General features: G+C 40.8%; 1 protein-coding gene across 3 annotated transcripts in view; it reads right to left on the minus strand.

The window, feature by feature from the left end:
• The window catches only part of PDE4B (phosphodiesterase 4B), a 227,243-nt gene that overhangs the window by 64,382 nt on the left and 141,086 nt on the right, over positions 1 to 21,775 (minus strand). For 2 of the 3 annotated variants that reach the window (XM_044441195.1, XM_044441215.1), the window contains one exon: positions 20,973 to 21,022. In XM_044441195.1, coding sequence (XP_044297130.1) covers positions 20,973 to 21,022 — 50 coding nt within the window. Of the gene's footprint in view, positions 1 to 3,656; positions 3,921 to 20,972; positions 21,023 to 21,775 lie in introns of those variants that run through there. The other variant, XM_044441204.1, reaches the window with a different exon arrangement.

Raw genomic sequence — 21,775 nt, forward strand, 5'->3', positions numbered from 1 at the left:
CCCTGTTGATGCTGGAGGCTCTGCCAAAGGACACTGTGCTATTTTACATAGGAGAAGGCTGTGTTGGGTATTGATTGTATACTGTGATAGTGTTACAAACAGATAGTTTTTATTATTTTGGGTCCAAGGTGGCCAATCGGCCTTGGGGAATCTTAGGGGAGCTACTACCGTGTGAGTTCAGTGCATGTGCCGGTCTTCAACTCCCTTTCCCTTCCCTACCCTCATTGTTGTGCATGTTGTGTGTTATATTGTTTTAAGACCCTCCACCCCTATTGTGTTAATTCTGTCTTTTAATAAATAAGTTTTCTCCAGTGCTTGGGTTCTTGTGTGTTGAATCTAGTGTCTGGCCCCAGGATCTGGGGACCAGGGAAGCAGGGTGTAAAGCTAAGCCCTGACAGCTGCAGGGTGGTGGGGATTCCAGGGTGGCTGATCAGTACAACAAACAAGTTTAAAAGTCCTATTAATATTTCTTGTAAATGCACTTCTGAATTGTGGACTTAGAATCTTATATTTTGCCTTACCTCTCATTTTTACACATACTTATTGAAGTAGGAGACAGCTTAGGAGTTAGACAAGAGATAGGTGGAAACATTGACTCCTGCTAAAGCTCTAGTATCCAACCTTGGGTCTCCAGATATTTTTGGATTACAACTTCTATCATCCCAGAGTCAGTGTAACCAATGGTTGGGGGTTATGGGAGTTTCAGTTCTGTTACCTCTGGAGACCAAAGGTCAGGAACCACGATGTGGGTACTGAATTATTTTGCACCCAACTTTATTTAAATGGAGCCAGATGTAGGATGTCTGCCAGTTGCATGGAATTTGAAGTTCAAGATAACGCAGGCTTAAAGATTGCATCTACATACCACAATCCATCAGAGGACCAACATCCAACACTATTAAATTAGTGCATTCATTTACTTCAAAGATTTATACCTTGCTTTCCCAATAGAGATCTTTATTTCTTTAACTGCAACAATTAAACACTTTCTTTTATTAGCACTTATTTACCTATTAAATGTATCCACAATCACCATACCTGAATTAGATGGAAAGAAGAAATAGAACTGTGTATCTTCAGCATGATGGAAAAACTGAGACCACCTCATCTAATTATTCCATAGTGATATTCAATTCTATCCTGTGTTGTAGCATTTTAAAATTGGTCTCTCTAAACTAAATATTAACATATTGGATTAGGTTTTCCATAATTTATTATAATTGTTTTAAGACTGCCAGATACTTAATTCTTTGTACTCTTTTTCACAAAGAATTTTATTTGAGTCTTATGCATGTCCTGGCACATTGGCCATAAGTGGAAATTCGCTACTTGGAGTCAAAATATGCTAACTTTAGAATGCAGTTTTAATAAATATGCTGATCTAAACAATCCTGAAGAATGCAGCATTCTGTTTATATTCAAGAAATGAATAATCATCCTTAATAATCCAAATCTGTGCCAGAAAATGTAATCTGTTTCCATTCCACGAATCACTAAAGCTGTGATTCTTATTCTCAACTACCTAAAACAAACGTGAACCACCTGCTAAGTAAAATTTTGTGTATTGTGGTATAAAAAAATTGTTAGTCTTTAAGGTGACACAAAATTTTTCTTCATTGTTTTGTTGCAATGAATTTATATAGCTACTCCTCTACAAACAGATTTTTGAATATATCTCACAGTAATTTCTCTTTGGCTGTGGTTCAGATACGTGCATCAGATGTTTGGTGGGCATTTTCAGCCCTAAATTATTAAACTGCATTTGAAAAATAAGGGAACTGTTCCAAAATATATGTGAAGAATAAAATATATTAAGTTATTTCTGCATGCTTAGGGCTGCAATTATAAAAACACTACTGAGGGGCAAAAGTGGGGCATCCTTTCAGTAAACATGCCTAGGAATGTGCTGGATAGCACAGAACAATGTTATATGTTGGTATCAATTTTAGAATTGCTTCCATATTTGCTTCCATAAATATGAAATAGTTTGGATAATAATATTAGCATTAGCATTGTCTATTAGCATTGTCACAGTTCAAACACAAGTTTCACATTCTAATCAGCAAAGACTGAGCACTGAGGGGTGCTTAATACTTTGCTGTACATTTTGTACATTCAGCCTAGGAACCATCTAGCAAATAAAAAGTTGCACAGTATAATCCAGGGATTAGTCTATTTTACACTGGATAAAACAGAAGGTAGAGCTCTGTTAAAAAAATAAGGTAGATCTCCATTAAAAATAATACAGTGAGGTTCGAAAAAGTAAGGTCACTCAAAAATGTAGATCCTGTTAAAATCTTGATCCAAGGTTACTTGTAATAGCAAATGAACTGGTGATTAACTGATGATATTGTGAACACTGTGTTTATTGTTGCTCTTCTTTCTTGTTGACTGATCTGAATATTTAATTGAGGTGAACTCTGGTTACTCTGGTTAAGGTTGCTCGGTAATATGAACCATATTGGGAAAGCTTACTGTATTAAAATTAAAATTTAAATATAAATTTATTTATTTATTTATTTAATTTGGGATATTTCTAACCTGCTTACAACTTATGTTAAATGAGAACATAAAAGTACAATTCATCTTAAAATGGTAAAAAAGGCATGCCAGATAGTCTTTTATGCTTTGTTGTCAAAGAATGGCATGGCTGTGACAGCCATCCTAACTTTCTAGTTCTCTTTTGTAATGTCTGGGTAGCATCCAAACTAAACTTACTATGTCTGCATAATCAAGATCACACAATGGCTTCTAGCCGTCTCTCAGATTTTCCTGACTGACACTGATATCAGTAGAAGCTAGTAAAGTTGACGACATGACATATTGCCCTAAAAGCAGGGCAAAAGCCTAGAAGTAGTTGTTACCATCTGCTTTCTTGATGCCTGAATAACTCTTCAGCAGTAGCTTCCATACTCCTAAGCTCAGCTCTAAACATAATATAAATGCAATATTTTGAATCTGTTTCCACAGAGCTTCAGATTTGCTTTATTAATCATTCAGCATGTGCAAGAAGTCCTTCCTTATATTCAGTTCATATGCACCATTTCCTTATTGTTGCTTCCACGTGTTTATGTTTCACATTCCCAACAGGCATAAATCTGTGAGGCCAGGTTGATAGGTTGTTGGAATGATTCAAAGTAGGGTCACACAGCTTTGAAGTTATACCATGTCAGAGTGATGAATGAAATTCTCTCTTGCACATGTACATTTTTTAGAGCGAATGAGAGAGACACTTGAAGCAAATTCTGAAGTTAAGCAACATCAGATGCTTTTGATAACATTACTACAGTACAGCTATCACCATTCCCAATACAGCAAATTTTAATCAACCTAAGCTATCCCTTTTAGGTAGATTATTAGTTTTTGCTTCAGGTTGAGTTTGTTTGCTTATGTAAAAACAAATAACCAGAATTGCACAAAATTCATAATTCAGTTTAGTTTGATGGATTAAAAAAAGGAAGAGTATTGAGTGATCTCTCAAAACCTCCTGCTTATGTTGGTGAAGATTATGAAAGAAAACTGGCATAGCTGGAGGAGGAAACTATTCCTAACATAACCCAGGAAGCAATAAGGGAAGTCAAAGACAAGCCAGTAGAAGCTCAATATCTATATCTATCTACTGGAAAACAATCTAGTCCTTTTTGTCTTAAACATACCTGATAGTTCCATCAATGGGTAAAATTGTCCACCACATGTTTAGGGCTGCCATATATCCTCAGTTGTGGAACTTTAAAAGCCCTTTAAAGAAAATGCTGGTCTGTCAGATCCATTCTGTTTGGGACAGCTGCATTACCCTGTACGGTGCATCTAAGAAAGATGGGTCAGCTCTAGGATGCATGTCATAGCCTTGTTAACGTAATGAATGAATCTGTCAGTTCCTCTGTCTTAGAACAGCGCTTCTCTTCTTCCTCTTCCACACTGGAAATGCAGAAGGGCTCCTTCACTATGCTTGGGGAGTCCTGCTGACATCAGTGCTACTTGCTCAGCTGCCATAGATGGCAGTTGGACTGGATGGAATGACAGGATGCATGATGGGTGTAGCATGTGTGGAATGCCTAACATACGAGTCCACAGGTGTGGCCGACTGGGAACAGTTTATATCAGTTGCTATGGAACCATGATTGGCTTACACATCTTCAGAGCACACAGGAGGAGAAATGGCAGCTATTTTTCTTTAATAGACTCCATGAAATCAATCCCTGAAGAACGTCTGGAGTCAAAGGCTAAAAAGGTTTGGCTGACTAATGTTATATGATATATGTAAGCAAGTCCAGCTGTAAGATGTAAAATAGTGTCACTTTTCAGTTGGAGCTGATCACAAGAAAATTACGCTTCAGTCACGCATTTAAGATTGCTTATGTGCCTAGTAACAGAACAACACCACCACAGTTTTTCTATGAACCTTCCTCAGCAATGAAAAGAAACAGATGTTTAGAAAAGACAGAAGAACTGAAAAGTTTGAAAACATTAAGAAACTTCTCTCCTTATTTTCTTGAACTGCTAAAAGAAAACCTGAATGTTCTTCTTTTAAAATGTGTCTGCCTCTAGGACTTTGGCACAAGCACACTGTTGGGAGGGCCAGCAGTCTATTTAATGACTGCATTGACGTCAATAGCATAACTGGAATACTTACTAAGATGCATGATTCCAACTTTGGGGATGGGGTATGTTTCTAAGCAATAAGAAAATGAGAAATGGATTCTCTGTAGGAATGAACTGCATTTGCAATGCAGAAAACAAAGCTAATGTTCTAATGATCTTTTGAATATTAGTCAATTTTAATTCTTGTTTTGTAGACAGACAATGCAGGAGGGAGTTTTAAGATTTACCCAACACAACCTTCACAGTTGTATTACTGCTGGCAATTTCAAGCCTACTCATTTTTTCAACAGATGTTATTATGTTTGCAAGACCACCCATACTGATTTAAAGTACAAAATAATATCTTAAATTATCAGCTGGTTCCAAGCTATCTGCAATATTAAACTTTCTTAGAAATCTGAAATTTGAAATTAAAGAAAACAAAAACACCTTTGCAATTAAACCCTCAAAGAAGCTTTCACAATGCAGCCTGGTAAAGCAAATATTTGCCTAAGAAACTTAGACTGTACAATTTCTATTGATTTTATATTTGTTTTGACCCAGATTAAAATCCTGTATAACAGCCTTCCCCAGCTAGATACATTTGGACTGCAACACCCAGAATTCTCACTCAGTGGCCCTTCTGGGTAGTAATTCTGGGAATTGTGGTCCAAATGCCTCTGAAGGCCACCAGGTTGGGGAAGGCTGCCCTACAGCAGCTGAGCTAATGACTTGGATCTATAAACTTCTAACACTGGTGATATAAAATTATACTCTTATGCTTTTTCCACAGCATATTCTTGTTGAGCTGATCATGTTCCTGATACCTGAAAAATCATGTCAAGATATTGAAAAACTCTGTCCTGTTCAATTGGTTCCCAATCCAAGGACCATTTACAGAATCTAAAGTGATTTGAAAATACCATTACTTTGGTCTTGCTATAATTTACCTCAAGTTGTTCCTTCTGACAATAATTTGAAAATGACCTTAGTTGGTTTCTCAGACCCATTTTAGTTTGGGATAGCGATGCAGCAGCATCTGCAATAGTAGCACTGAGATGGATTTGGTGGCTAGTTTGGGGGCATGTCAAATGGAGATGGACACTGGAGATGTCAGATGCTCAGAAATATCATTTACATATAAATTGAATAAAGTTGGAACTAAAACACATCTTTGCTTAACCCTTTTTGTATATGACATAGGATCTGTAAGATGCCCAATGGTAGTACACCATACCCTCAACCAGGTATTATTATAAAAACATTTACAAGGAGGAGGAGGAGGAGGAGGAGGAGGAGGAGGAGGAGGAGGAGGAGAAGTCTTTTATCCACAGTTGTAGATGATGTTTTTTCTCATAATCATGCGCAAGATATGGAATTAAATCCTGCTTTTAGGTTGATAAATGCTATGCACAAAACACCTCTTTTCTCTTTTACATATTTGTCAATGAAGTGGGCAAATACAAAACAATGATCTAAAGTGGATCACCCTGGCTAAATCCTGCTTGCTCTATTGCCATAACATTGTCATCCTGGATCCAGTCAGTTGTTACAAAGATGTTTAGCATAAAGCTTGCTTATAACACACAGTAGGCTGATTGGGCAATAATGAACAGGATCAGTTTTATCTACTTTTTATGTATAGGAACAAATATGAATATGAAGATTTATCTAGAAAATACACTCATTCACACAGCCATTTAATATTAAGAGATCCCTCCTTCTTGTGAGCTGAGCTAAGCAATACTCTGCATAATTGCATTTTTTATCCTTGGACATTTGACAATTTTCCCCAAATATATAGTCATCTGAATCCAACATCCACTGAAAATAGGTATATAAACTTTCATCACTGGCTCCTAAGCATGCATTAAAATCTCCTGCAATAAAGAATATTGCCTTAGGATATAAGGATTCAAGGTGTTCTACATATCAATAGTAGTCCAGACATTATTGATGGTTATAATCTTGGAGCAGGGTGGTACATAAACATCAATTATCAACAAAGAGAATTCAGAGAGCAAAACATGGCAGGCAATTGCATAGAGATTACAGGGGGTCACCAAGAAACTGCAGTCTTGGGTAGGGAAATTAAGTTGACATGAGTATCTCAAAGCTTGGTAGAAACAAACTCCTTTAGAAGGATCTCTCTGGAGTTAGGTTCAGCTTTTAACAAATACCTTACAAATCTGTCCAGCTCCAACACTTTCCTCTCCCATATTCCCTGATAAAATTTTGAAAGGAAGGATCCACAGCCTTCCCTTGCCAGCCCACAATGTTCTAAGAAAGAAATGTCAATGAGATCCATCAACTAACTTTCTATATCAACTCATTTTATCAGACTTTTCCAACTGGTTAATATGCTGACTGCGTTCTGTGTCAAGAAATGTCAATTCATCTATAACGGGGCTTAGTACACTTACAACCGATCTTATAGGATGGATGATACCTATCTTAGACTCAATAGGTGCATTGCACTGCTTATTACATCCCAGTTCCCCATTGTCCAGGTATCTCACAGCTTGCCAGTTTATACTGCTTGAATCAACAAGGTTCTTAAGCATAGATACAGTGCAGTCACTTTTAATTTGGTTCAAGCCTGGTAAATTAGAAACACAGAAACAGAGCGACTTGGAAGGGGCCTCCCAGGCCTCTAGTCTGACCCCCGGCTCCAGGTGGCTCTGCTCATGACATGCGCACCATGTGCATGTCTAGCCTGTCCTTGAACACCCTCACTAATGGGGCCTCAACCACCTCCTGTGGAAGCCCATTCCATACCCTTGGGGTCCTAACTGTCAAGAAGTACTTCCTGACATTCAAATTGAACCTTGATTCCCTGAGCTTTGCTCCATTGGAGTATGTCCTGCCCTCCTCTGCAGGGGAGAACAGGTCTCTACCCACCTCTGTCTGACACCCCCTCTCATAACTGTACGTCACCAACAGATCCCCTCTGATCCAACAGATTCCCTCTAAACCATTGCCAACAGATCCCCTCTGATCGTTCTCTTTAAATTACTTATTGGGACTTGAGCTTGCTTACTATCACCTGCAACCACCACTAGTGTCAGCTCCTCCTTTTTTTGATTCCATGTACCTGCAGCACATGATTTTATTTCCCTTAGATGGTCTCTCAATAAATCTAGCCTTTCAAAGGTCTCTGCCTGTGCAAACTCTGGTAGGGCCTGAAAAGATTTCATGAGAGTCTTCTCTTCTGTGATGAATAGTCCAAAACATTCATTTGCAGTATTCTGCAGTTCTAGCACTGAGATTACTTTGGTTCTCATTTTGCCTTGCTTCTCTATCTGAGTAGGGGCTTGGTTGTCACTGTAAGACCAATTTAAAGCAATAAGTTTTTCGAATGTTTCCTGATTACTCCATTATTACTACTCCTCAATAAAATTATTATTAGTTTTCCTAGTTGGGGCATTGAATAAGGGAGCCAGAGGGGACTGATTTTCAAAAAATCTTACTAAAATTAAACTAGTTGCTAAGAATGCCTCCCTTGCTCTATAAATAAAACTAGCTATGCCTGATCACTAAATATAACAACAGCACATACTCTTTGTTGTTGTTGTTAGTCATGAAGTCGTGTCCGACTGTTGGGAAAATTTGGATAAATCCTGTCTGAAAAGCATTACTTCTGTGTGCTTTTTGCATTGTGGGATCAAATCCTGTCTTCCTTCTCAAAACCAAGCTGTCACTGTTTAAAATGGCATTCCCCCACTCCTTTCTCTCACCTTTAGCTGTAAGCTACAGTAGACGGGCCATTTAGTCCAAATATACATTGTAAATAGTCATTGTTGGAATTCAGTTTACAAGGAAGTATCTTTTGATAGCCCAGAGGCTCCATGTGCCTGGCCAATTCAGAATGTCTAGAGTAGGTAAGAGTCTTGAGTTCATGCATAGTTTCAGTAGCTTGAAATTACATGTCTAAGCAGACCTGGAGATGGGTTCAAGCTACTGAACTAAAGTGTCAATACAGGCAATTAGAAATATTGTAATCTCATTGTTACTGTATGATTGACTGACATTCCTTTATCTGTTCTGTATGTGATGACCTCAGAATCTTATTGTAATCTCTGCATTCTGTTATCAATTGCCCTGTACCTGTGTACCTATAAAATACCCTGCAATGGTGTTGAAGCTTTGCAGCAGAGTTCACCTCTGCCTGCCTGGTAATGCATGCATTATCGTGAGTACCGTGGGAACCTTGGGGTAATACAATAAAGCCTCAGATGATCTGGACGCTTGATCTTTCCCACGAACCCGAGTTTTATTCCCTCTTCTCAAATTGAGATTCCGGGATTCTGACACTGACCCATCGCGACCCCATGGACAACATTCCTCCAGGCCTTCCTGTCTTCCACCATTCCCCGGAGCCCACTCAAGCTCACACCAACTGCTTCAGTGACTCCATCTAGCCACCTCATTCTCTATCATCCCCTTCTTCTTTTGCCATCTATTGTTCCCAGCATTAGGCTCTTCTCCAGGGAGTCCTTCCTTCACATTAGGCAGTCCAAGTATTTGAGTTTCATCTTCACTATCTGGCCTTCTAAAGAGCAGTCAGGGTTGATCTGCTCTAGGACTGACTGGTTTGATCACTTTGTGGTCCAAGGGACTCGCAGGAATCTCCGCCAGCACCACAATTCAAAGGCCTCAATTCTTCGGTGCTCAGCCTTCCTTATGGTCCAACTTTCACAGCCATACATTGCAACTGGGAAAACCATAGCCTTGACTATTCACACTTTTGTTGGCAGGGTGATGTCTCTGCTTTTTGGTACGCTGTCTAGATTTGCCATAGATTTCCTCCCCAGGAGCAAGCGTCTTTTAATTTCTTGGCTGCAGTCCCCATCTGTGGTGATCCTGGAGCCCAGGAAAATAAAATCTGTCACTACCTCCATTTCTTCCCTGTCTATTTGCCAGGAAGTGAGAGGACCGGATGCCATGATCTTAGTTTTCTTAATTTTGAGTTTCAAGCCAACTTTTGCACTCTCCTCCTTCACCCGCATCAAGAGTCTCTTTAGTTCCTCTTCACTTTCTGCCGTGAGAGTGGTATCATCTGCATATCTGAGGTTGTTAATATTTCTCCCAGCAATCTTAATTCCAACTGGTGATTCATCTAGCCCCACCTTTCTCATGATGTGCTCTGCATATAAGTTAAATAGGCAGGGTGACAGTATACAGCCTTGCCGAACTCCTTTCTCAATTTTGAACCAATCAGTGGTTCCATGTCCAGTTCTCACTGTTGCTTCTTGATCCACATATAAGTTTCTCAAGAGACCAATAAGATGGTCTGGTACTCCCATCTCTTTAAGAACTTGCCACAATGTGTTGTAATCCACACAGTCAAAGGCTTTAGCATAGTCAATGAAGCTGAAGTAGATGTTTTTCTGGAACTCCCTGGCTTTCTCCATGATCCAGCATATGTTGGCAATTTGATCTCTAGTTCCTCTCCCTCTTCAAAATCCTGCCTGTACTTCTGGTAGTTCTCGGTCCACATACTGCTGGAGCCTAGCATAACTTTGCTAGCATGTGAAATGAGTGCAATGGTGCAGTAGTTTGGACATGCTTTGGCATTGCCCTTCTTTGGGATGGGAATGTAAGCTGACCTTTTCCAATCCTGTGGCCACTGTTGAGTTTTCCAAAGTTGCTGGCATATTGAGTGTAGCACTTTTACTGCATCGTCTTTTAAGATTTTGAATAGCTCAGCTGGAATACTGTCACCTCCACTAGCTTTGTTGTTGCTCAGACTTCCTAAGGCCCATTTGACTTCACATTCCAGGATGTCCAGCTCGAGGTTAGTGACCACCCCATCGTGGTTATCAGGGACGTTAAGCGCTTTCTTGTATAGTTCTTCTGTGTAATCTTGCCAACTCTACATAATCTCTTCTGCCTCTGTTAGGTCCCTGCCATTTTGGTCCTTTATCATGCCCATCTTTGCATGAAACATTCCCTTCATATCTCCAATTTTCTTGAAGAGATCTCTGTTCCTCCCTATTCTATTGTTTTCTTCTATTTCTTTGCACTGTTCATTTAAGAAGGCATTCTTATCTCTTCTAGCTATTCTCTGGAATTCTGCATTCAATTGGGTGTATCTTTTTCTTTCTCCCTTGCCTTTTGCTTCCCTTCTTTCCTCAGCTATTTGTAAAGCTTCCTCGGGCAGCCATTTTGCTTTCTTGCATTTCTTTTTCTTTGGGATGGTTTTAGTCGCTACCTCTTGTACAATGTTGGGAACCTCCATCCAAAGTTCTTCAGGCACTCTGTCTATCAGATCTAATTCCTTAAATGTATTTGTCACCTCTACTGTATATTCATCAGGGATATGATTTAGGTCATACCTGAGTGGTCTAGTGCTTTTCCCTACTTTCTTCAATTTAAGCCTAAATTTTGCAACCAGAAGCTCATGATCTGAGCCACAGTTGGCTCCTGGTCTAGTTTTTACTGACTGTATAGAGCTTCTCCATCTTTGGCTGCAGAGCACATAGTCAATCTGATTTCTGTGTTGACCATCTGGTGATGTCCATGTGTAGAGTCGTCTCTTGGGTTGTGGAAAAGAGTGTTTGCTATGACCATCATATTCTCTTGATAAAATTCTACCAGCCTGTGTCCTGCTTCATTTTGTACTCCAAGGCCATACTTGCCTGTTATTCCGGTTATCTTTTGGCTTCCCAATCCAATCCCCCATGATGATAAGGACATCATTTTTTGGTGTTAATTCTAGAAGGTGTTGTAGGCCTTCATAGAACCGGTCAACTTCAGCCTCTTCAGCACCAGTGGTTGGGGCATAGACTTGGACTATTGTGATGTTGAATGGTTTGCCTCTGATTCGAACTGAGATCATTCTGTCATTTTGGAGATTGTATCCCAGTACTGCTTTTCCTGCTCTTTTATTGACTATGAAGGCTACTCCATTTCTTCTGAGGGATTCCTGCCCACAGTAGTATACCTGGTGGTCATCTGAATTAAATTCACCCATTCCTGTCCATTTTAGTTCACTGATTCCTAAGATGTCGATGTTCAGTCTTGTTATCTCCTGTTTGACCACATCCAGCTTGCCTTGATTCATGGATCTTACATTCCAGGTTCCTATGGAGTATAGATCTTTGCAGCATCAGACTTTGCTTTCACCACCAGCTACATCCGCAACTGAGTATCCTTTCAGCTTTGATCCAGTCGCTTCATTCTTTCTGGCACTACTAGTACTAGCCCTCTACTCTTCCCCAGTAGCATATTGGACACCTTCCGACCTGAGGGGCTCATCTTCTGGTGTGATATCTTTTTGTCTTTTGGTACTGTCCATGGGGTTTTCATGGCAAAGATACTGGAGTGAGTTGCCATTTCCTTCTCCAGTGGATCACGTTTTGTCAGAGCTCTCTGCTATGACCTGTCCGTCTTGGGTGGCCCTGCAAGGCATAGCTCATAGCTTCATTGAGCTACGCAAGCCCCTTCGCCACGACAAGGCAGTGATCCATGAAGGAGCACATACTCTTATGCCATTATAATACAAATATTCAATTTTCATAATATTGTTAGGATGCGAAGCTCATGGCAAAACTCCATTGACAATATGCAAAAGATGAACTGACTGAGAGAGAAAACCTCAAAGTTTGGGATAATTCACAAATACCAGCTTATAAGGAATCATAACCAAGTTCCAGTTAGCTCTTAATGATACATCCAACATCAATTCTAATGAATGAGAGGCCGCATCCAACTTAATACCAGGATCACCATCTTCCAAATTTTCCTGTGCCTTGTGAAGAACATCTTCCCAGGGATCTTGCAACAGTTCCAGATCCTGTGCGCTAGACAATATTGCTTGAGACAAGATCTGCTTCCTTGACCCACTGTTGAGACTAGTCTTTGCTCAATCCTTTGCTCTCTTTCCTTTTCCCATATGCCTTCTGGGATTACTCAATAGAGTTAGCTTTTGCAGATCTGTCCAGCAGGTCAAACAGCATCTGGAAATTCTTTTTCTGATAATACTGACTTAATGTTTTAATGTTTTTACTTTGCTTCTGTTTCTTATAAATCCCATTTTGCTCCTCTTCATTATCACGTTTAGGATGAGTCTTTGAAAGCTTACTTATCTTCTCATTTATCAAATCTATTTGTACTTTATTATCATCACTTCCTTTTCATGCTGATTCCTCACCTGCAATTTAAAATGTTCTGTCAGAGTAGTTAACAATCTGTCACTTTCTTACAAGAAATTGTTAACGAAGACAAGTTCTTCACATATTGTGATGAACTGTCCTTCTAACTGAAGGTTTTCATTCTCTACATCTTCTGTTTTCCAGGAGGTTGAATTATAGTTCTTCCTTGAGATATTGACTATATGCTTGAGAGGTTGGTTCTACAAGGATTCATCTGCAGCATCTATCTTAACTACTTTCTCTGATTCACCTTCCTGCTGTGATGCCAGTAAGGAAGTGTGCATTTCAATGAGTGTCAACTCTGATGCCAGATCTCATTCAGACACCATAGATCTGGGATCCTGTATGGCACCCTTCAAATCTACTGACCAGTCCAACATAGTGAATTCAGGCAAAGAACCATCCTGAATGAACTTACACTGTTCACTCATCTTCCCTCCTACTTCCTCCTGCTTCAAAAACTGAGTAATTTTAATTTGCCTCTTCCAAGGCCCTGGAGGACAAATCTGTGAACAAGGAATAAGTTTCAAACCTTTACAAGTATTTTTTTGAAATACCATGCTTCTACTTTTGGCATGGTCTACTGTCACCTCACTGCTTAATTAAGGTAATCTGTTTTCTAATTCTTACTCTCTATATCTGCCCCAGCCATTTTGGTAGACTCCTTCAACCAAAAGATAAAAACAAGGTTAAAAGTAACTATGGCTAAAATATTAAAAGTTAAAAATAACAATAACTTCTTGAAAGAGAAAATAAGATATTAGTAATTATCTAAGTAAACCTACTTGACTCCCAGGCAATTCTCTCAGGCTAGCATGATGGGATGGGAAGGCTGACACCAAGGTAAGTTTGTTTGGTTCTTTTGTTGTCTCTCCAAAAGGAATTGTTCCTGAAGCTTCATTTGCTCTGCAACACTCTCCCTTCTTTTAAGATGCTGAGATAATTGTTAGTAGCCAAGAAATGATTGGCTACAAGAAATGAGAGACTGAGAGAACTGGACATGTTCAGTCCTGAGAAGAGAAGTCTGAGAGGGGACATGATATCCCTCTATACGTATCTCAAAGGCTGTCACAAAGAGGAAGGTCAAGATATCTTCTTGATGATGCCAGAGTATAGGACACAGAATAATCAATTCAAGTTGCGACAACCCAGATTCAGGCTGGACATCAGGAAAAGCTTCCTCAGTGACACAGCAATACAACAGTGGAACCACTTGCCTAGAGAGGTGGTGGGCTCTCCCACACTAGAGACATTCAAGAAGAAACTGGATAGCCATCTGGGTGGGGTGGTGTAACATGGTGTCCTGCAACAGTAGGGGGTTGGACTTGATGGCCTTCATGGCCCCTTCCAACTCTACTATTCTATGATCCTTAAGAAGTTCAAAAAGGCAACAAATTTTCATGCCTGCCTCAACATGCCTGGAAATTAGCCTAGATAGCAATGAACTGCTGACTCTCCTTTGCAACTGGATTACTATAAATAGTACTCATATTTCCCCTGCATAAATAAATTAGCACGTGGAGAATTTGGTCAAGTGAATTAGCTATTACATCTTAAATCATCAGTATGCACACCCTGAGCTGGCTGAGAAAATTGTCAGAGCCTTGTCATGAGATATATGTATCTGTCATGAGATACATATATATTCAAATAAAGAAGTGTCTATAGGTATTTATTTGTTTGATATATTTGAACTGATATGTTTGATACATTTTGTTTAATCCAGGGGTTCCCAACCTGGGGTGCCCACACCCCCAGGAGGTGCATTTCAGAGGATGTGACAAAGTGAAAGGTCATGTTGCGATTTGCCAAAATTGGCAAATTGTGATGTTTTTAGCCAAAAATTAATCTAATAATAAAATCATGTATTATTATTTTGTTTGCTTTTGGATTCAGTTCTCTTTTGTCAATCAAGACAAAATCTAGGAATCACTTGATCCACAAGCAGACTTGCAGATCACAATCAACAAGAAAACTCCACATTTTGACAAAATTGTGAATAAGAAGCAGGAACAAAGATATCATGGAATTTTATGTTCACAATTGGGATTGATTTACTGTTTATATTTTTTCTAATTGCTCAATTTATATTTGAATCTTTATGTACTGAGTTAAAAGCTTATTTCTGAGTTCAATTTGTTTCACCCACAGTACTGTATTAGGGGGACCCAAAAGAAACCAGAATTTTGTAATAAAAAGTGTGTATTTGTATTTAGGTGTTACAAATGGAATCTCCCTCAAAGTACTGTCCATCTGATGCAATGCACTAAACATGTTTTCCAACATGTCTAAACATGTTTTCCACTTTTCAAAGCAGTCCTGCAACTCTCGCAAAGTGATGCCTTTTAATGATTCCGTCATTTTTTTCTTCACCTCTTCCACATCCCCAAAACATTTTCCTTTGAGGACTTTTTTCATTCAGGGGAATAAAAAGAAGTCACATGGAGCAAGATCAGGTGAATAGAGGTGGGTGTATAAGCTGGGTCATGCTATTTTTTGGTTTAAAATTGTTTCACACTCAAGGCTTTGCACACCGGCAGGTTGTCATGGTGAAGCCACTACTCCCCACTGTGCCACATGTCAGGGCGTTTTTGTCTCACCATGTCGCACAAATGTTTCACACAAATGTTTCACCACGACTTCACTTGATGAAGGCAGTTGGCAGACTGATGCAAAAGTGTCCCTGCAAGAGACATCTAGTGGTGGAAGCATGTACAACAGGCTCACCCACCGGAGAATGATTCCTGTTTCTTTTGGGTCTTCCCTTGTATGTAGTTCAATGTGTGGTTCAAAAATAAGAAATTTGACTTCATAGAATTGTAGAGTCAGAAAGGGCCATGAAGAACATTGGGTCCCACCCAATGCTGTTGCAGGGCGTCAATTTAAACCATCCCACTCAGATGGCTGTCCTTTGTCTTCAAATGTGGTATTACTTTTGTAGGGGGTGCAAGCATAAACATTTTCTAGGGATGTGGGGCATAAGAAAATGTTGGGAACCACTGGTTTAATCAGTCATGGAAAAATACATGTCCACATTAAAAACCAACATGTATATATATTTGTTTGCTCATGTAAAGAAATACAGGAAGTCAGCAACTGCAAAGCTTTACAAAAAATGGCTAGTTCAAGCAGCAGGAAAGGAAAATTCCATTTCATACCCATTCCTCACAGTGGAATTTTTATAATAATTTCATTCTATGAGCCCTGGGAAGCTGTATGTGATGTTATACTTATCCACAGCCTAATGCTGCAAGGCATAACAGCCAGCTTTGTAATCTCGTGCATGCCATTCATCATAAATGCTGCATTTATCTTCTTTTGAAGGATTTTTCTGTATTCCCTTCTTCTGCAACATAGTTTTAATATAATGATTTCATCAGTTAAAATTATGCCACAGCTCTATTGAACTAAAACAATACCTTTAATCTGTAATAAGACGGAAGTCCTGTTGGTTGGCGGTTCGGGCTTCGGAGAAGGTGAATTGAACCTTGTCCTGAATGGGGTTGCACTCCCTCCCAGGGACAAGGTCTGCAGCTTGGGAGTGCTCCTCGACCCGGAGCTTTCACTCGAAGCTCAGGTAACAGCAGCGGCGAGGAGCGCTTTCCTCCAGCTTCAGCTGATTCATCAGCTGCGCCCCTATCTGGAGTACGACAGCCTCGCAACAGTGACTCATGCACTGGTGACTTCCCGTCTTGACTTCTGTAACGCACTCTACGTGGGGCTGCCCTTGAAGACAGTCCGGATACTTCAATTGATTCAAAATAGAGCTGCCAGGCTGCTGACGGGAACTGGACGTTATGCTCACATGACTCCAGTTCTCCGTCAGCTTCACTGGCTTCCCATTGAAGTCCGGGCCCAATTCTAGGTGTTGGTGATGACCTATAAAGCCCTAAACGGCTTGGGTCCTGGTTACCTGAAGGAGCACTTACGTCCATATATGCCCAGCCGCCCCTTGAGATCAGCAGGAGAGGCCCTCCTCCGGGAGCCCTCAGTGAAGGAAATTAGGAGGGTGGCTACTCGGAGGAGGGCTTTCTCAGCGGTGGCGCCTAAGTTATGGAATGCGCTCCCCAGAGAGGTCCGCCTGGCGCCGTCGTTATTTGTTTTTTGGTGCCAGGCGAAGACCTTTTTATTTAAGCAGCATTTTAAATGTTAATATTATTGAATTTTATTCGGCCAGGGCGGCTTATTTTATTTTACTGTATATATTTTAATTGTTATTGTTTTAATATATTTTGTATTCGATGTTGTAAGCCGCCCCGAGGCTTCGGCAAGGGGCGGCATAGAAATGTTTTAATAAATAAATAAATAAATAATAAACCACAGGAAGGTAATTAATCTTTCTGATCAAGTAAAATATCCATACCTATCTTGTTTATTTAGTATTTCATTTCCTCATTTTTCTACCAACACCAATATTATTGGCTTGAGACTTCTGTCAGTTTGTATCGAAAAACAAAGCTGATTTTGTTTTTTATAATATTTAATCAGCAGCACTATATACAAACACACTCCTTTACAAAATATTTATTTATTTATTTATTTAGTGAATTTGTAGGCCATCCATCACAGTCATCTCTGGACTGCTTACAACATTATTTCAAATCCTAAATAAAATAAATTTCCACAATAAAATAACTATTCCACAATTGATCCTTCCTTGGATGAGTTTATTGAAACCCAGAGATATGGATAAGGACCGGGTAGAAACAGCTGAAAAAGAAACAACAGAAAGAACATGTAGTGCTCGCCTTGTGAGTCTGGTTCCTTCAGAAAAAGCTGAGCATTCTCCTGCTTGTCCTGAAAATTAATTGGGCTGTTTAAGTGTCAGATCATAGACAGCAGCAGACCCATGGCAAGGAGGGCAGGGAGACCAGCTGAGGCCTAAGGACCAGACTGTGCACTGACCTAACACACACACGCATGAAAGAATATAGAATAAACTGGATACCTCTGCACAACCCCAAAAGGGAAACCAGCTCCTGCCACCATTTTTTTTCTAGCTCATTGTTACCACATGTTTTCTTTTTAGTGTGTTAGAATGAAATTGCACTCATACTAATAAATAAGAAATTCTTAGGGAAGTGCCCTCTTTCCCCTATACTCTCCCTTACAGTCCTATACAGGTTACATTGGCTGCTGGTTGCTGCCCATGTCCAGTTTAAAGTGCTTATAATAACATACAAGGTTCTAAACTGCTTGGGACCAGGCTATCTGAGGGAGTGCATTTCTCCATACATACCCTCCCAATCACTGTGGTCAACATCCGAGCCCTTCCTTTGTGTTCCCAGAGGCAGTCTGGGTGAAACTAAGGGGTTTTGATGGGGAGAGGGACCTGACAGTGGGAGTATGTTATCATCACCATTGAGTGAGTCTCCCAACTAATAACTGGGAGATTGAAATCTCCCATAATTACTGTGTCCTTCTCCCAGGATATCCTTCAAATCTGGTCTGTCAGGGCCTCATCCAGGGTCTCAAGCTGACTCTGTGGGTGACAGCATACCCTCACTGTCAGGTCCCTGTGCTCATCAAGACCCTTCAGTTTTACCCAGACCAATTCTATCAGATCCCCATCTTTGCCACCCTCTATCTCACTGCATCCTATTCCTTCCTTGATACATAATGCTATGCCCCCTCCCCTCTTACCTTTCCTGTCTTTCTAAACAGGTGATACCCCTCTGTGTTTACATTCCAGCATTGCCTTTCATCCCACCAAGTTTCCGTGATCCCCACCAGGTCATACCCTCTATTCCCAGGAGAGCTTCAAGCCCTTCCTGCTTGTTTCCCATGCTCCTAGTTCCTATATATGCATCTAAGCTTCTTCCCACTATTCCCTTTCTTTGGGTCCCCAGGCCTCCTCCTTCTACCCATCTTCCCTGGTACTAGAACTCCCTCTGTAGAAGTCCCACCAGCCCCTGCAGTACCTCCAATGGCCTGGTCCTGAAACCCTGATCCCCTCCCCTTACTTGTCCAATCAGGGCAGGTTTCTGGGGGTGCTGAACCTATCCCTGTTCAGTTTAAAGCCTTCTAGACAAAGATTGCTAGAGCATTTCTGAAGGATCTTCTCCCCATTTTCACGATTACACCTTCCCTCACCAGAAATTCCTTCCGATACCATGCCCTGAGCCAGTCGTTTGTCTCCACCACCCTCCTCTCCCTAATTGGCCCAAATCCCTGGGCAGGCAAGGGAGAGAAAAAGGCCACCTGGGCCTTTTGGTCCTTGAGTCTCTTGCCCAGAGCCTCAAAGTTCCTAGCGATCCTGCGTACCCTCTGCCTGGCTGTGTCATTCATCCCCACATGGATCACCAGAAGCAGCTGGTGAGCCCCTGAGGGAAGAAGACTCTCCAGTCTGTCATTTGCTGGATTCATGCACCCAACAGCCAGCAGGCCTCCCTTGCCTCAAGGTCAGGGTGGCACACCGCCACCTCAGTACCCCTTAGCAGGGAGTCCCCTACAACAATCACCTGCCTCCGTCTCTTCCCAGTGGAGGTAGATGGCTGTGCCTTGGCCCTCACCACTCCAGCAGCAGCCCCCTGGCTGCATCTGGCCCCAGGCAGAGTTCTTGAACAGGTTGGTCCCCCAGGTCAGCATCAGCCCCAGCCTCCCCAAGTGGAGAAAACCTGTTTCCCAGCTTCAGGTTGGTGCCAGGAGACAGAGGAGGCCATGCTGGCTTCCTCTTCCTGTGGGTGACATGCCTCCATGCCTCCCTGGCTGTTTCCCTATTGGCCACTCCCTCATCCTTCTGCCCAGGATCTTCTGCTTACTAATTACTAATCTTTCTTTGATCAAAACAGACCAGATTGCCTGTCCCCACTTCCACAAAGTTACATGTTTCTCAAAATGAATGGAAACTGTCTTACTGAGAATTTAATAGTTACTTCCTAGAATTCTAGTTGGCCATCTGTTTCCACATTAATGGCACTTTTATTTGGGCACCATTTACTCCAAAATATTTTTTGTCAGAGTAAGATGAACATCCAGTCTAAGCCAAAACATGACAGCTTCATTTGGATTCAACTATACTACTACAGTGTAAAAAATACATTGTCATCATTACATGTCTGCTCCACATATGGTATGGTGTGTGATAATTGTATTATGCAGTGGAATAACTGGGCATGAACCCAGAATGCAAGAGTTGCACATCTAACAGAAGCAGAGGCCAGGACTAGTCATTATGCATTCTGGAGGGTTTGCTTGATTTGCTAAGCCTTTTGGCTTGATTTGCTAAGCTATGCATGATGGCTTCTTTGTAGCAGCATCTGACGAACAGCTTTCCCTGGGCTCATAATTTTTTGCCTCCCCCTCCCTCCCCACTCAGGTTCCAGTGAGCAGAAGCATATATCCCAGACATCTCTGTGGCAAATCAGTGTCCCACAGCGAGTGGCATCATTGCTACATTGCCAACTTTTCCCCCTATTGGCCCATGACCACTACATCAGCATCTTTGTTTCTAAAGCTCTGCTTTGGGCCAGACTGCATCACTCCTTTCCAAGTCTCCCTCTCATCTGCCATTTCCCCACAACTTCTCCATCCAAGAGCATGTTCCCTCTGTTACCTCTGATTCCACCCATCGCATGGTTTCTATTTTGTTTGTGTGATAGTTCTGGCTAGACCCTGCCAACAACACCCAATTCTCTCCCATTGGCACTTCAGCCTTTCCTTCTCCATCTTGTCCATCTTGTCTACATAAAGATTTTATAGTTGGATTGCTCACAATTCTTGTTATCTGTGTCTCTTTACTGTAAAACCTTCCTACGTTTCATCAGTGAATCATTTCCTTCACTCTTTTCCTGTCTACCACTGTTCTCTTTTCCCTCTAGCCAATGTGTTACATACATACCTTCCCAACTACTCATGTACACTACTTATCCAAATATAGCCACCATCTTTTCTGCCATTACCACTTCCCATGAGACATTCACTGCAATATTTTTTGTGTTTCACCTGGAGGACTAGTGTTGCAATGACAGAACTGTCTGAATAAAAGCTGTTCTTTGTCCTACACAAGTGTGATGAAAATCAGTACACAGAAATCAAGAGGGCAGCATTACTGTTTTAGTTACATTATACATAATCACAACACAATCTTTCTTTGCTATAGATATGTGGCCCCTAGTCTTTGAGGTATGAGGTTTCTACTGGGATTTTAATGGAATTAACATTCTTAACAAGACTGATTAGTAAAACTGAAATCATTTTCACATGGACATGTGTTTCTTTCAACAGAACATGTACCTTGAATGTTAATCCTGGAGACTGATGGCTGACTTGCTGCTGGTGATCTCCTGTAGAGGAATAAATTGGAGGCCATGAAGTGCTTATTATACAGATGCATAATAAGTAACTGACAGATGCTTTCTAATATCATCTGAGCATTTGTTTTCTATTAACACACAATAGCTAAGACTAACTTTACATGAACAACAATGGTTATGTGAATGCTAGGGATGGCTCTTGACAGTGAATCAGCACAGAGGCTACGCCATTCAAAAAAATCTGTTCTCACTCAGTCTTATCATGTGGGTCAGCTTCTGGCAAGGTTGTTTTCTCTACTCCTAAACTGTAGACTGGAATATTCTGCATGGAGGAAAATGTAGGGAGGGATGCCTGACCCGTGTGGCAAGTCATGGCCACCAAACGGGTTGACCACATGAACAATTGCCACACAGATTCCATTGCAAGTAGTTTCCATAGTGAGTATTATATATGAGAGCCAGTGTGGTGTAGTGGTTAAGAGCATGGGACTGGGACTCAAACGATCTGGGTTCGAGTCCCCGCTCAGCCATGGAGCCAACTGGGTGACTTTGGGCCAGTCACAGACTCTCAGCCCAACCTACCTCACAGGGTTGTTGTTGTGAGGATAAGATGGAGGAGATGTACGCTGCCTTGAGCCCTTCATAGGAAAAAGGCAGGATATAAATAGAAAAATAAATAAATAAAATAAATAAATGTGAAGTATGCTTAAGTAAAATGAAAGTATAGAAAATAAGTTGAAATAAAATGTGTTATCTATATGGCTGTATGGATTTTCCATGCAC

The sequence above is a fragment of the Varanus komodoensis genome, unplaced genomic scaffold (assembly GCF_004798865.1).
Source record: "Varanus komodoensis strain SLA01 unplaced genomic scaffold, ASM479886v1 scaffold1, whole genome shotgun sequence".
NCBI lineage: Eukaryota > Metazoa > Chordata > Lepidosauria > Squamata > Varanidae > Varanus > Varanus komodoensis.